The sequence below is a fragment of the Rana temporaria genome, chromosome 2 (genome assembly GCF_905171775.1).
Source record: "Rana temporaria chromosome 2, aRanTem1.1, whole genome shotgun sequence".
Classification (NCBI taxonomy): domain Eukaryota; kingdom Metazoa; phylum Chordata; class Amphibia; order Anura; family Ranidae; genus Rana; species Rana temporaria.
This window is the reverse complement of record NC_053490.1, coordinates 19377788-19394377: the sequence shown is the minus strand read 5'-3', so window position 1 is coordinate 19394377 and position 16590 is coordinate 19377788. Positions and strand designations below refer to the sequence as shown.

The following is a 16590-nucleotide window of genomic DNA, read 5'->3' as shown; positions in this document are numbered from 1 at the left end:
AGGTGTATGGCCTAATGTAGTGTCTAATGCAGTGTCTGCCATACGTCCCAACTTTTTGAGATGGGAATGAGGGACACCTATCAGCAAAAGTATGTAGGCATAGGACACACCCCTTGCCACGCCTTAAAGAAGAATTGTAATAAAAATAAAACAAGATTGGTTAAACCCACAAGTGCTTTTTTTACCACTACTATTCTTTATATTGGCTTTTTAATTTGCAAATGCAGCAATTTAGAAATTAGATGAAAGGTTTATGTCGCTGGAAAACACTTTTTGATAGATAAAAAGTGACTTTTATATACAACTTTATATAGATCAGTCCAAAATGAGGGACAAATGAGGAGGGAAGAGGGACATTGCTCAAATCAGGACTGTCCCTCGAAATCAGGGACAGTTGGGAGCTATGGTGTCTGCCACCACCTCCTACTACACACCCCCTATTACTGACCCTGCAATACTTAGAGAGAAACACGCAACACGCTCCGGAATTTAAATGGCCGTAGCGGCCCCTTTATTAACAACATAACAAATTATATAAAAACATATTCCATTTTATAACCCAACTTTTTTACCCAACTTAAATGACTGATACGTCTCAGGTAATGAAGGAAGTTTTTTTTCTATTGCATCGGCTGTACCATGAAAAGGAACTTGGAAGGTACCCATACCGAGATGGGCCCAACCCGTTCCACACCCCATACTGTATTCCTTTAAACATTCCGACCTCCAAGAACCCGAGACTGCTGCCAAACCGCTACGACAAACACGAACCCCCCTATTCTCTGTGTCATGTTGGTTACCATTTATGTATATTAATACTTCATATGCTTATATGCTTTTATGCATGGTTCTATTTATGCCATTATCTGGTTCATTAATAAATATACAAATGTCTACATGTTTATGGATTTGTTTTTTTTCCCACCATACGCACCTCATTCAAAGTCCCACCCACCCCCCTCTTTTTATTGCAAGGGCTAGATAAAGGCAAGCAAAGGGCCATAGTTTGGAGACCACTGACATACAAGGAAGTGATTCTGTAGACTTTGCAACAATGTAACTGATAGTAAAACAAAACAGTGTAGCGCTGTGAAAGATACACAATATCATAAAGCATATGTGCAAACATACAAAGGTGTAAGAAAAAAATATATACAAGGGTAAACATGAAATCCAATCAAAAATAGTGATTCAAATGGTGAAGTGTATGGATGATGGCTTAACCATTAAAGAGAGAGAGAGAGACTTCTAAAGCGCAACACATGCGAACTGAATCGCCTCTGGGCGCTGTATCCATTTCATGGGTAAGGAACCCCTTGACCTCAGAAGAGATGGGTTTTAATCTTTCTCCTGAAGGCCAAGTGGTCCGACTCCAGTCGGATGGTGGTTGGTAGTGCATTCCACAGGTGAGGTCCCTGGACTGCATTCCAGTCGGATGGTGGTTGGTAGTGCATTCCACAGGTGAGGTCCCTGGACTGCAAATCTTCGATCTCCTTTGGACTTGTATCTGGCCTTGGGTATCTGGAGGAGGTTTTGATTGGTGGATCGCAGAATGCGATTGGGGGTTATGGGCTTTTATTTTTTCGCATAGATATTGGGGGACGTTGCCTTGAATACACTTATGTATTAGGCAGAGTGCCTTGAAAGTGATTATGTAAAGCAAAGGAAATAAAAACCAACAGTATAGTCCACAAAAGAATATGAGTTCCATCAACTGTGTGATGACGAATGGAGAGATCAATGCTAGGACACTGTTGAGATGGCCAAATACATCTAATCTCCAGATGAAGTATAGGGAATGGATACTCTTACCGGATCAGGAGGACACACTAACCATACGGTAGTGGGTCAGATGGGCTGAGAGTGTCACTCCACAGCACTCGGGGATCTGTAGACCAGCGATAACCCAGGAGATCCAGGTGAGAGGGTCACAAGTAATTCCAAGATGATGGTATTCTCATCAAATCGGAATGAGGAGAAGCAAAGATGCATAAAAGGTATAAAAGTGATCACAAAATTAAATTTAAAAGCAATGTGGAAGCAATCGCCCTTTTTGTACCTGTTAACGATGGCTTCCCACTTGCTTTTAAATTTCAAACCATATACCTTTTATGCATCTTGTCTCGATGTATGTCAGATTTGAAATAAATCTCAAAATTTTTGACCTGCACTATATGAGAGGGTATATTTTTTTCCAAATAATCGCATTAGAAAAATTTCTGTGCAAATACCGATGTGACATAAAAATTTGCAATGATTGCCATTTTATTCGCTAGGGTCTCTGCTAAAAAACATATAGGGACAGATCCACATAGAATTCGATCCGTGCAGCGTATCAGAGATACGCTACGCTGCCGTACCTTACCTTGCCGATCTTCGAATCCTCAAAGAATTCGCGCCTAAAGTTATGGCAGTGTAGTGTATTTCTGGCGGCGGAATTCAAATCGGCGGGTAGGGGGCGTGATTCATTTAAATGAAGCGCGTCCCCGCGCTGATTGAACTGCGCATGCTCCGTTTTGAAATTTCCCGCCGTGCTTTGCGTGAAATGACGTCGCAACTACGTCATTTTTTGAACTTAGACGTGAGTTACGTCCACCCCTATTCACGGACAACTTACACTAAAAAAAAAATTCAAATTTTGACGCGGGAACGACGGCCCATACTTAAAGCGGATGTGCCATGGGAACAAATATTAAAAGTCAGCAGCTACAAATATGCAGCTGCTGACTTTTAATATTAGGACACTTACCTGTCTGGAGTCCCGCGCGATCGCAGCAGAGCACGAGCGACGCTCGTCACTCTGCTGCTCCCCCCGCCATCCACGCTCAGGGAACCAGGAAGTGAAGCGATGCGGCTTCACTGCCGGTTCCCTCGGCGCATTCGCGAGCCGCGCTGCGCCCGCCGATTGGCTCACACGCTGTGTGCTGGGAGCCGAGTGTTCCCAGCACACAACGGGCGACAGACGGGATGTGACGGAAATGCCGTCTTTCGGCCCGTATCGTTTGGCGGAAGTGGGTGCAAATACCTGTCTTTAGACAGGTGTCTGCACCCCCCTCCCCCTGAAAGGTGTCAAATGTGACACCGGAGGGGGGGAGGGTTGATCAGCGGGATCCACTTTAGGGTGGAGGACCGCTTTAACATGGAAGTCTATCTATACGCCGCAAAATACCAGCTTTAACTATACGCCGGAAAAAGCCAGACTACAGAGACGGTTAGAAATGTGAACGGCCCCGCGCATACGTTCGTGGATCGTCGTAAATCGCTATTTGCATACCCGTCGCGGAAAACGACGCAACTCCACCCAGCGGGCGCTGAAAGTATTGAATCTAAGATCCTAAGGTGTACGAAGCCGTACGCCTGTCGGATCTTACCCCAAAAGCCGTCGTATCTTGGTTTGAGGATTTCAAACTAGAGATAGACGCGGGAAATTTGAAAGTACGCCGGGTATCAGTAGATACGCCGGCGTACTTGCTCTCTGGATCTGGCCCATAATGTTTGGGGGTTCTGAATAATTTTCTAGCAAAAAAAATCTGATTTTACATGTAGGAGAGGAATGCCAGAATTGGCCCGGTATGGAAGTGGTTAAGAGCCGATTCACACACAGGCGGCACGGACTTTGGGGGCGACCTCGGCAAGGCGATTCTCAAAACTTGGGAGGCAACTTGCAAAATGACTTCTGTATTGAAGTTCAATGCAAGTTGCCCCCAAAGTCGTACAGGAACCTTTTTCTAAGTCGGAGCGACTTGTGTCACTCCTATTAGAACGGTTCATTGAATAGGAGCAGACTCGCGACTTGTCAGGCGGCTGAGTCGCCCCAGTGTGAACCGGCTCTAAGTGAGCAGCTGTCTTTCCAGTGAGTGGCAATCAGTCATACTAGAATTTTTACTTGGATATAAATTTGATGAACTTCATTGGATTATCTAATTATTTATCATCACTTATTGACTTGATAAACTTGATAATTCAGCAGGTGTAACACAAATGCGATCACTGGTTTTGTTTATTTATATTATTGAATTCTGCACAATTATTTAATTTTATGCATAATTTTTGTTAATTAGAGCTGAATTTTCATGATCTCGATGAGAAAATCTACTAGTGTATGGCCAGATTAACCCTACCTCTGGACAAATAAAAAAAAAATTATATATGGATTCATATTTTTTATTTTATAGAAATAAGTGTTATCCCATGTAAAAAAAAAATCACTAATTGAAATTCTACTCAATAGAAGATGAAACAAAGGTTTTATGGTGCCTTATGTATGTAATTATGACCCAGATTTTAGTTATACTTTGGTTTGTCATTTGTTCCCAATGGGAATAATTAGTTAATTAGTCAAGCGTCAAGTCTGCTTGTTTCATCTGCAGATCATCTGTGGGAAGCTATTACTACTAACTGGTGGCCCCTTGGAATCCGGCTTGTTTTGATAATTAACTGCCTAATTAGATTGTCATGTATGATTATGTGCTTTGCCATTTCTGAGGCCTATTGAGGCCATTAGAGGCTATAAAAAAAGGGATCTACAACTTTGCCCTAAACACAATGTTAAGGATGAAGAAGACAGTAAGGGCTGCACCAGAATTACCACCCAACATCCAGAAAGAGAACTTCAAATCCCATCAAGCCATTTGCTGGACCACGGATCTCACAACAACATTCCTGTAAGTACAAATATAATGAAATTGCATTTATGATAAAATGAGAACACATTTAGAAAATAATTGTGTGAAGCCCAGTTAAGCTGTTAGTTTAAAACGACTAAACACATTCCAGGTGCAATAACCACTCACGAAGATATATGTCGGCTATTTGAAGAGGGATATCATTGTTATGGCAGCAGCTAGCTAACATAACCCCGGTATCCTCTTCTTCAGCAGGCGGTTGGGTTTTAGATAAAAGTGGTCTCTGCAGCGGATTCGCCGCAAGATCACTTATCGACGGTGGGAAGAGGGACCCCCCCCGAGCCGCTCAAAACAGCCAACTCGTCAATCTCCAACCACATCACTTCCGGTGACTCTCCAGCATCGGTAATTGAACATTTTGACGAGTCAGCTGTTTTGACACAACACCGGCAGCGTATACACTTCAGTACACAACGAGTTGGCTGTTTTGATAGAACAGCGGCTAAGGAGAAAAAGTGTGTCGCCACATTAGAGGTGGCCATGTTGGTTACTAGTGGGTGGACTAACATTGTCCACTCATTATATTGTCTACCAGAGTGTATATATTGCCGGTGTTGTGTCAAAACAGCCAACTCGTCAAAATGTCCAATTACTGCTGCTGGAGAGTCACTGGAAGTGACATGGTTGGAGATTTCGACAAGTTTGCTCTTTTGACACAACACCAGCAAAGGCATTCTGCAATTGCCGAAAGATTTAGCTCAACAGGCAATGATTTTTCAGCCACCTCTGCCTTCCGTAGGCGATTTACCGTAACAAAAGACCAATACCCATCCATTACTGTCATACATGACTTCCTATAGAAAAGGCAACATAGGAATTTCTATGACTTTTAAAGGATGGAAGCACGAACGTTGTTGAATGGAGTGCTATCGGAGCTCTGTGTAAGAACAACAGGGCCACCTCTTCAGTGCACTGCTCACACAGTAATTATAGTACTTGTATTATAGTACAATGAACAAACACACTGTAAACATTAAAACAATCTTTTGAAGAGTGTGGGCCACTTAAGCGAAATTGGTAACTGGTCACGGGCCACAAAGAGCGGTGTGGGAGGATGACAGGTCTGTGTCCACGGACACTCTATATTATGGGCCCTCTGATCCAATCTGATTCGCCCAGATGGAAGAGGGCCGATCCCTTTCTATTTTTTTTTTAGGTAGGCGGGTGTAAACAGACACAAGTTTGTTTACATCTGCTGCTCCATAGAGGTGAATAGTAAGTCCGATTGGGTCAGACCGATCGTATGAAAGAAAAAAAAGTCAACCTTCAAATAATTATGTTCAGTTATGCACTCAATACTTGGTCGGGAATCCTTTTGCAGAAATGACTGCTTCGGCGTGGCATGGAGGCAATCAGCCTGTGGCACTGCTGAGGTGTTATGAAGGCCCAGGATGCTTCGGTAGCGGCCTTAAGCTCATCCAGAGTGTTGGGTCTTGCATCTCTCAACTTTCTCTTCCCAATATCCCACAGATTCTCTATGGGGTTCAGGTCAGGAGAGTTGGCAGGCCAATTGAGCACAGTAATACCATGGTCAGTAAACCATTTACCAGTGGTTTTGGCACTGTGAGCAGGTGCCAGGTCGTGCTGAAAAATGAAATCTTCATCTCCATAAAGCTTTTCAGCAGATGGAAGCATGAAGTGCTCCAAAATCTCCTGATAGCTAGCTGCATTCACCCTGCCCTTGATAAAACACAGTGGACCAACACCAGCAGCTGACATGGCACCCCAGACCATCACTGACTGTGGGTACTTGACACTGGACTTCAGGCATTTTGGCATTTCCCTCTCCCCAGTCTTCCTCCAGACTCTGACACCTTGATTACCGAATGACATGCAAAATTTGCTTTCATCCGAAAAAAGTACTTTGGACCACTGAGCAACAGTCCAGTGTTGCTTCTCCGTAGCCCAGGTCAGGCGCTTCTGCCGCTGTTTCTGGTTCAAAAGTGGCTTGACCTGGGGAATGCGGCACCTGTAGCCCATTTCCTGCACACGCCTGTACACAGTGGCTCTGGATGTTTCTACTCCAGACTCAGTCCACTGCTTCCGCAGGTCCCCCAAGGTCTGGAATCGGTCCTTCTCCACAATCTTCCTCAGGGTCCGGTCACCTCTTCTCGTTGTGCAGCGTTTTCTGCCACACTTTTTCCTTCCCACAGACTTCCCACTGAGGTGCCTTGATACAGCACTCTGGGAACAGCCTATTCGATCAGAAATTTCTTTCTGTGTCTTACCCTCTTGCTTGAGGGTGTCAATGATGGCCTTCTGGACAGCAGTCAGGTCAGCAGTCTTACCCATGATTGCGGTTTGGAGTAATGAACCAGGCTGGGAGTTTTTAAAAGCCTCAGGAATCTTTTGCAGGTGTTTAGAGTTAATTAGTTGATTCAGATGATTAGGTTAAGAGCTCGTTTAGAGAACCTTTTCATGATATGCTAATTTTTTGAGATAGGAATTTTGGGTTTTCATGAGCTGTATGCCAAAATCATCAATATTAAAACAATAAAAGGCTTGAACTACTTCAGTTGTGTGTAATGAATCTAAAATATATGAAAGTTCAATGTTTATCAGTACATTACAGAAAATAATGAACTTTATCACAATATGCTAATTTTTTGAGAATGACCTGTATACTCTGAATTTAGTAGTAAACTTACCTTTAATAACCATCTTGCATTCAGGTATCGCCGGCTGTTGCTGTCCCAGGCAGAGTGCATTTGCTATACTGTTCCTCAGCCACTTGCTTCCTCTACCAGCGTCTTCATTCACAAAACTGCTGCTCTGGGATGGTGGGTCGGCAACCTATGATCTGGGCTTGCCAACTTGCCATCCCAGAGCAGGAGGTCGAGGGCCACATCAGAGGGCTCCGCGGGCCACATGTGGCCCCCAGGCCACTGGTTGGGTACCCCTGCATTAAAAGAAAGTCATATTATTTTTATGCAGTGTAGCGCTCACCCCCGAAGGAGCCGCTGGTTGATTTGGGATCGGCGTATCAAGTTACCAAGTTCTTCTGTCTAGGGGTGATACTTGTGAGTGTGGATGAAAGAACAAGTGTCCAGCCGGTAGCGTGAGTTTCCAATGCTTTATTCCAAGGCCAACAAGGCCAACATCAACATGACACACAGTAGAGAAAGAGGTTGATGAATAGGAAGAACTTGTAGCATCAGGCCTTGGATATCAAAAGCATAGAGAGCAAGCCTGCTCTCGGCACAGATAATTCAACACGTCGCCACCCTCGTCAGGGTGGGTAAGTGCCCTCTGGACAGGCAATTAACTCAGACCTGGCAGTCAAAGGGACGCTCGCAATAATCAGATCACTGGGAGGAAACAATGCCTCTGCCACAGGCGTAGTAAATTGTCTTAGTATAATCAGAGTATAAGGATAGCGAATCCTCCCAGTAAGTCTTATTCTGTAGGATCACCTACTGACAGCAAATATAAGGGTACCTGTCATGTAGCGTGTGATCGTGTTCCCCCGGTGGTTCGTCCAGGCCTCGCAGACAACCTCTGCACTCAGGTTCTCCCAAGCCAATCTTACCCGGTTAAGCCTCCAGCTTAGGATCTGGAACCCAGCAAGCCGCTGGGGTCCCTCTCTTCATCAAAAGAAGGCTTGGCAAGGTGCACAGCCTCAACCAGGCAGGCCATGAGGATGGGGCCCGCGGATGCGCGCACCCTGAAGGTGGATGCCACACCTGGATCTCGGGCCCCGCAGACTAACCAAGAAAAATGGCCGGTGCCCCAGATATACCCCTCCGCCAGCATGCCCAAAGAGGGAAACTCCTCTGATTGGCTGCTGGGGAAGGATGGTTCTGTCAGAACCCCTATAGCGCCAACTGTCGCCCAGGGGTGGCAGCACACCCCTGGACACACAGACTGACCCAGGAGGCAGTTCTGAACTGGCAACAGCACAAACTAACAATTAGTGAATGAGAGCAACTGAAATCTCCCATTCCCCACTAACTTTAGCGTAACGCCCCACTAATTTTAAAGGGGGGGGGGGGCGCTACAGCAGCTTGAATGCATAGGAAGTAAAAAAAACTAGGCTTATGCCTAGTACACACGATCGGTTTTCCCTTTGGAAAAACTGCTGTGTTTTCCTTTGGCCGGGAAAACCGTCCGTGTGTATGCTCCTTAGCAGTTTTCCCTGTAAGAAAACTTCGGCTTAAAAAATTAGAACATACACATGGCCGGTTTTCCCAACCAAAGCTCTCCTGCCAGTTTTCGTGGCAGTTTTCGTTTCGGGAAAACCGGTCTTTTGACCATCTGGAAAACCGATCGTGTGTGCTAGGCATTAGGTTAAAATAGCGCAGTCTCTGTGGCGCAATCGGCTAGCGCGTTCGGCTGTTAACCAAAAGGTTGGTGGTTCGAGCCCACCCAGGGACGCTCACGTCTTCTCGACACCTCAGTGGGGCCCTTAGTGAGGATGGCGGGGCCAGGACCCGGTGGGCGACGCCCCCTCCCGCTTCCTGCTAAAACAATCAAGCAGCTAAACAGCCACTATGATTGTTTTTAACATGACAGAGAATTGCCGGCAACTGCAGGCCTCTATCAGATTTAACCAATTAAACTTCAGGACGTCATATGATATCCACCTAGGGAGAAGTGGTTAAATTGTCATACAAATATATACTTGAAATCAAATCTTTATTATTTTTGCCAACAGTGGTGGTGCGTCCATAGTGGGTGCAGGAGCGCCGCCCCCTCTCTCCTGTAACCGTCAATCAACAATAGATAGATTCATGCATTGCATGAATTTATCTATTGTCGCCGATGCCGCCCACTATTCAGGTGTCCGGCCTCTTGTGGAGCACCGGTCATCTGAATTACAGCATTGGGTGTGTTTTGGAAGCGCCTGATTAAAGCCATAGGCTCTAATAGGCTTCCTGATTAGAGCCTGTGGGCTCGAATAGGGGGGGCACACTAGTGGCATTTGATGGGGCAAATCTGGCAGCTCACTGGAGGCATTTGATGGGGCAAATCTGGCAGCTCACTGGAGGCATTTTATGGGGCAAACTGGCAGCACACTGGCGGCAGTTGATGGAGCAAATCTGGCAGCACGCTGGTGGCATTTGATGGGGCAAACTGGCAGCACACTGGTGGCAATTGATGGGGCAAACTGGCAGCACCCTGGCGGCAATCGATGGGCACACTGGCAGCAATTGATGGGGCAAACTGGCAGAATCCTGGCGGCAATTGATGGGCACACTGGCAGCAATTGATGGGGCACACTGGTGGCAACTGATGGGCACACACTGGCAGCAAATGATGGGGAACACTGGCAACAATTGAAAGTTACAGTAGCTGCGTTTGATGGCACAGTGGCTGAGCTTGATGTTTTTTTTTTTCCAGTTTGTTTGCACCCCCCAAAAAAATTTGAGCACCAGCTGCAACTGTTTGCCAATAACATGGTTTGGGTGGATTTCTGCCCGTCACAGGCTGTGTCATGACCCTCCAACCTATGTCTTAGAATAGCAGGGAAGTGAAGCCTCCATCAATGAAGTATTATCCCATCCCCATTGTGTTTTGCTGGTTAGTGGACATGGAGGAGGAGGAGGGAGGGAGTGGGCTGTCATTTACCAATGTGTATACTCCCACAAGTGTGACTCTGTAGTCACAGTGGCTGCTCAGATTTGATAGGGAGGAAATGTTGAGGGTAGAAGATACACTGGAAAACTGAGCATGTGCAAAGCTGCCAACGCTGCTTTGCAAAGTCCCGAACTGCAGTGGGGACATGGACAGAATAAGTGGATTCTCTATTCTCAGCAGGATCAACCAGATTGTTATATAGAAAACAAATCTCATAGTGACTGAGTAAATAGGACCAGCATGTAATACTATCTATTGATAGTATCATTAAACCTGCATCATTAGAAACTAAGGGCCAGATTCTTGTAGATTCTGCGGCGGCGTAGCGTAAGCCATTTACACTGCGCCGCCGCAAATTACTGGAGCAAGTGCCGTATCCTCCAAGCACTTGCTCCGTAATTTGCGGCGGTGTAGTGTAAATGGCCCGGCGTAAGGCCGCGTAATTCAAAGGGGGCGGCTTGTATTTAAATTAAGCACGCTCCCGCGCCGATCGAACTGCGCATGCGCCGGGCGGAAAAATAGCCCAGTGCGCATGCTCCAGCTCACGACGGAAAACGTCAATGACGCCGATGTGAGCGTCATTGACGTAAAGTCGTATTCGCGGACGACTTAGGAAAACAACGTAAACGACGGAAAAAGCCGACGCTGACCCGACGCCATACTTAACATGGCATACGACGGACCTTCGTAAACTTGCCCCTCATAAAGCAGGGGCAAGTTTACGCTTACGGAAACGTCGTAAATTCACTGCGTCGTCCGCGCGTACGTTCGGGAATCTCGCGTAAATAGCTAATTTGCATAGACGACTGGGAAAACAACGAGGCGACACCTAGCGGCTGGAAAAAAAATTGCATTTAAGATCTGACAGCGTAAGAGCTTTACGCCTGTCAGATCTAAGGGATATCTATGCGTAACTGATTCTAAGAATCAGTTGCATAGATACGACGACCCAGATTAGGACTTACGACGGCGCAATTGGCGTTGCGCCGTCGTAAGCCCTTTGAGAATCTGGGCCTAAGTGTCAGGGTCAGCCTAAAGGGTTGCATTGAGATTAGCTGTCTAGTTATGAAGACTCATAAATGTTTTCACTTTTTTCAGAAGCCGCTCATGATGAACCTAACCGTATTCATTACTTCCAATAACATCACCAACATAAGCAGCCAATACAATCAACTATATCAAAATGCAAAATTCGTTTTTTTTGTCATCATCATCTTCTGCTTCTGTTTCTTCATCTACTTCATCCTAGTACTTCTGATGGTTTACTTCACCACTCCTCACGTCCGGGAGAATGCACGATACATCCTCTTTGCTCATATGCTCATCAACGACACAATGTACCTCAGCCTTGGGCTGTTCCTGTGTTTAGGCTTCGGATTCCTCTTATATATTCCTGTACCCATCTGTTACGTTCTGGTGACCTGTGCCACAGCTACATTACGAATCACTCCGTACAACTTGGCCATCATGGCCTTGGAACGATACGTGGCTATTTGCTTCCCTCTCAAACACATCATGTTATGTACAGCCCGGAGGTCATATTTTGCTATTGCAGTAATGTGGTTTGTTGGTTTGCTTCCCAATGTTGCTGATTTTATAGTCCTCATTTCCTCTGTTGAGGTGAAATTTTTCTCCCGGAATCTGCTGTGCAGGCAACAATCATTACTTGTCCTACCAGCCCAAAACACCATACAATTCTCCACCTATATTGCAAGTTTCATACTGGTGTCTCTGGTCATTCTCTTCACCTACATCAAGGTTATGCTGATAGCTCGAAAAACTGGATCCGGGAAGTCTTCGGCCTCCAAGGCTGGTAGAACCTTGATCCTTCATGCAGTTCAGCTCTTTCTATGTCTGCTCTCTCTAACTTCTTCATTTTCAGAATTGTACCAAGGAGATTTTTATTATTTTGTGATGATGCTCAATTTTTTGATGTTCATGTGTTTGCCAAGACTTCTCAGCCCTCTTATTTATGGCATTAGAGATGAAGTGTTTAGTAAAAGCATTAAGAAGATGTATTCTACCAACTAATAAATCTATGAGTAAACCTTAAAGCGGTGGTTCACCCTAATAAAACATTTTTTTTTTTATAGCATTAAATTAGGCATAGTAGCGCGAGCTACAGTATGCCTGTATTGATTTTTTTAGCCCCGTACTCACTGTTCAATCCTATATAGAAGATTCCGACTCCCCGCGGGGAATGGGCATTCCTATCAAGAGGGAGGATGATTGACGGCCGGCTATGGCACGTCACGCTTCTCCGGAAATAGCCGAAATAGGACTTGGCACTTCACGGCGCCTGCGCATAGTCTGTGCGCAGGCGCCGTATAGCGCCGTGAAGAGCCGAGACCTGTTCCGGCTATCTTCGGGGAGTGTGACGTGCCATAGCCGGCCATCAATCATCCTCCCTCTTGATAGGAACGCCCATTCACCGCGGGGAGTCGGAATCTTCTATATAGGATAGCACAGTGAGTACCGGGCTAAAAAAATCAATACAGGCATACTGTACCTCGCGCTACTATGCCTAATTTAATGGTAAAATGTTGTTAGTGTGGGTGAACCACCGCTTTAATTCTCCAACAGTACCCACACATATACTAGTTTGTGTTCAAGGAAGGTTGTTTTAGATTTTATCTACCAATCATTGTCCATTGTGCAGGCCGACTTTAATTTTCTTTACTTTGATTGTCTTTACTTACCTTGCATAATCATGAGGATTCAGCACCTAACACCCAACATCTTTGGTCAGGAGGAGTATGGAGGCCACATTTGTAGCCTATAGAACAGAAATAAAAGTGTCTGGTGATCCAACCGGCTCATGAATGCACCAATAGAAATGTAAATAACTCAATTGATGTTGCTTTCAACCTGCAGCTGCAGACCTTCTAGTCTCAAAAAATTACTTCCCTGGTCCCAAAACACCCGAGATATACTAGTGAGGGGTGCTTGAAAATTTACTATCTTATATTAATTATGGAAAAAGTTCCAATCTCTCTGGCATTGGTCAAATTATCAAATCAAATTATTTGCTACCTAGATATAAAATAAGGTATAACAGCAGAGCCTCTCCTCATTTTTTTACAAACTTGGATAACCATGTGAAGCACCCCCCTAGTTAGGTTTCTAGGATATAAGGCAAATGTAGTTCTTTTTGGCTCCTCTGTTATCAGTGGATCAGTTGTTGATTTATTTTGGCTGTTCTAAACTTCACAGGCTATAAGTTTGATTGTTCTCCCTTGCCTTCAAGCAAGTTCTAGAACAGTGGTCACTATACGATGGCCAGGGGCAAGATGCGCCTTTTGTGAGCCTTCTTCCGGCCCTTGGGGCATTATTCCCTTCATTGACACTAACAGTGGGGCATAATTCTTGCCACTGACACCAACAATGTGACACTATTTCTCCTTTTACTTACCAGTATTGTTATGTAATTGTTTTACTTCCCCTGACCACCAAACTTAAGATATTTTCTACTACAACTGGCCACAATCCAGCCCCTCTAATGTCCGAAGGACAGCAAACTGACCCTTTGGGCCAGATTCACGTAGCGCAGCGGATCTATAGATCCGCTTGTTCTACGTGAATTAAGATCCGCTCCCGCAAGTTTAGGAGGCAAGTGGCTAATTCACAACCAACTTACCTCCCAACTTGCGACGGCGGATCCTAAATCCCCCGGCGGAATTAAAATTCCGCGGCTAGGGGAGTGTACTATTTAAATCAGGCGCGTTCCCGCGCCGATTTAAATGCGCAGGCGCCGTCCGCGAAATTTCCCGGCGTGCATTGCTCCCACTGACGTCGCTAGGACGTCAGTGGTTGCGACGCTTACGTAAACGACGTCCGTCCGTATTCGAGAACGACTTACGCAAACGACGTTAAAAAATTTCAATTTGACGCGGGAACGTCGGCTATACTTAACATTGGCTGCGCCTGATAAAAGAAGGGGTAAGTATACGACGGAAAACCGCTACGGAAACGACGTAAGAACACTGCGACGGGTCCGCGTACGTTCGTGAATTTGCGTATCTCGCTGATTTACATATTATTTATCGTAAATCAGTGGGAACGCCCCCGGCGCCATTTTTAAATTGAAAAAAAGATCCGACAGTGTAACACATTGTAACACTGTCGGGATCTAGCCCTATCTATGCGTATCTGATTCTATGAATCAGGCGCATAGATAGGACCAGTTTACGTCAGAGATACGATGGTGTATCTGTAGATACACCGTCGTATCTCTTTGTGAATCTGGCCCCTAGTTTATAAAGTTCAGAGTCCCCTGTTCTAGAACATATAGAGTGGAGGAAAGCAAATAGGCAGCATGAGTTATTATGGTGCTGCAGTCAATGCTTGGGAGGTGTGCCCAGAAGGGGGCTGAAGAGCACATAAATAGTCTGAGCTTTAGAACAGCAGGGTCTTCCTGCCACTCAAATTATTTAAGCTGTTATTCACTGAGGTCCTGGCTGTCTCAAAGCCGGGGGGGGGGGGACGGCTATACCTGGAAGTATCTCTGACACCCCGAGAATTCACCTGAGAATCAAGTCCCCACAATTTCACTGGAAAGCACATGGATTAAGATGAATGGACACAGGTGCTCCCCTGTCCTCGTGAGCACTACTCCATTACAAGATCCTGGTGACTGTGTACTTTTAGGATAGCTAGGCCATATAGTTCCTCTCCTGAGGTATTCATACCTCTGGCCTCCCCTAGTCTCTCATGGGAGAACTGTACTCTGAACTTAGTAGAAGGACTGTAGTACGGAGAAGTATATCCTCTTGGTACTATTAGTGGTCTTGCAGTATCCCAAACGACCCTACACCCTCTCTAAGTTATATGGCAATACATCACAAAAATACATCCCCTAGACTGCCCCCATGTGTCATTGTGCTTGAACTGCCTTCTGTGTGTGTTGGCAGCCTCTGTACTAGTGAGGGAGAACCCTGGTCATCATCATCATCATGTAGGTTTCTGCCATCAACATGGGTGACCAATCGTTGTTACCATCATCAACCAGCGGGATATCGCTTACACATTGATAAATATGATCTCACCTGGCATTGCACCCTTAGATCAGCCTGATGCCTAAACAAGATGTTTGTTGCAATCCCCATTTCTTTATACTGCTAGAAGGAAGTGGGGACCAATGAGTGAGTGAGAGTTTACTGTGTGTGAAATGTTGAAGAAGCTCTGTCATAGTCATTTTTATTCTGCCAGCCGCTGTTGAATTTCACTATTTCATAGCATTTAATGTTGAATTTTGTATACCTTGAGAATGCAAAAATAAACATCTTAAAAAAAAAGAAAAAAGAAATTGAGCCATATATTTCTGCACACAACAACATAATGCACGTAGAATGGCATCAGCTCCCTAAAAGACTAATGCCCTGTACACACGATTGGAATTTCCGATGGAAAAAGTCTGATGTGTATGCCCCATTGGATTATTTCCATTGGAAATTCCGATGAATTCCATTGGAGTTTAGATAGAGAACACGTTCTCTTTTACTCCGATGGAATTCCGATGTGATTTTGGTCGGACAAAGGTCCGATCGTGTGTACGGGGCTAAAGTGCAACTTAACCACCTCAATACCGGCCCCTTCACCCCATTCACCCAGGCAATTAAAAAAAAAATCAGCGCTGTCACACTTTAACCACTTTACCTCTGGAAGGTTTTAACCCCCTTCTCGACCAGAGCATTTTTTTTGTTATTTAGCACTGCGCTACTTTAACTGGTAATTGCGCAGTCATGCAACGCTGTACCCAAACAAATTTTAAATCCTTTTTTTCCACATAAATTTAACTTTCTTTTGATGGTATTTGATAACCACTGTTTTTTTTATTTTTTTGTGATAAGACAAATAAAATAAAAACATATTTTCTAATTTGTGTTATAGAAAATATCCAATAAACTAAAATGTTGTCATAAATGTAATCTAAAATGTATTCTGCTACTTTTCTTCGTTAAAAAAATCCCAATAAGCGTATATTTATTGGTTTGTGTGAATGTTACAGCATCTACAAACTATGGTATATACTGTATACTAGAATTTACACAGCTTTTACTTTCTGACCTGCCTATCACATTTCTTGAGGTGCTAAAATGCCAGGGAACAACCCCCCCTCAAATTACCCCTTTTTAGAAGTAGACACCCCAAGGAATTTGTTGAGAGGCATGTTGAGCCCATGGAAATTTTTATTTTGTGTCCCTTTTTTTTCGATTTTTTGTCTTTTTACACAAATTTGTCACTTTGTTTAGATATTTCTCACATATGCCATGGGTGTATGTGGAATAACACTCCAATATACATTTTGCTGCTTCTCCCAAGTTTGGAA

At 44.7% G+C, this 16590-nt stretch overlaps 1 protein-coding gene and 1 non-coding gene across 2 annotated transcripts; both read left to right on the top strand.

Annotated features, from left to right (window-relative positions):
- The first annotated feature begins 8985 nt into the window (after positions 1-8985).
- On the top strand, positions 8986-9059 carry TRNAN-GUU. Its single transcript has one exon. It is a non-coding gene; the product is annotated as a tRNA-Asn (tRNA).
- Positions 9060-11366: 2307 nt separating this feature from the next.
- On the top strand, positions 11367-12316 carry LOC120928495 (odorant receptor 131-2-like). Its single transcript, XM_040339590.1, has one exon. It carries the CDS (start codon positions 11370-11372, stop codon positions 12291-12293), a length of 924 nt encoding a protein of 307 aa, XP_040195524.1. The 5' UTR covers positions 11367-11369; the 3' UTR covers positions 12294-12316.
- The last annotated feature ends 4274 nt before the right edge of the window (positions 12317-16590 follow it).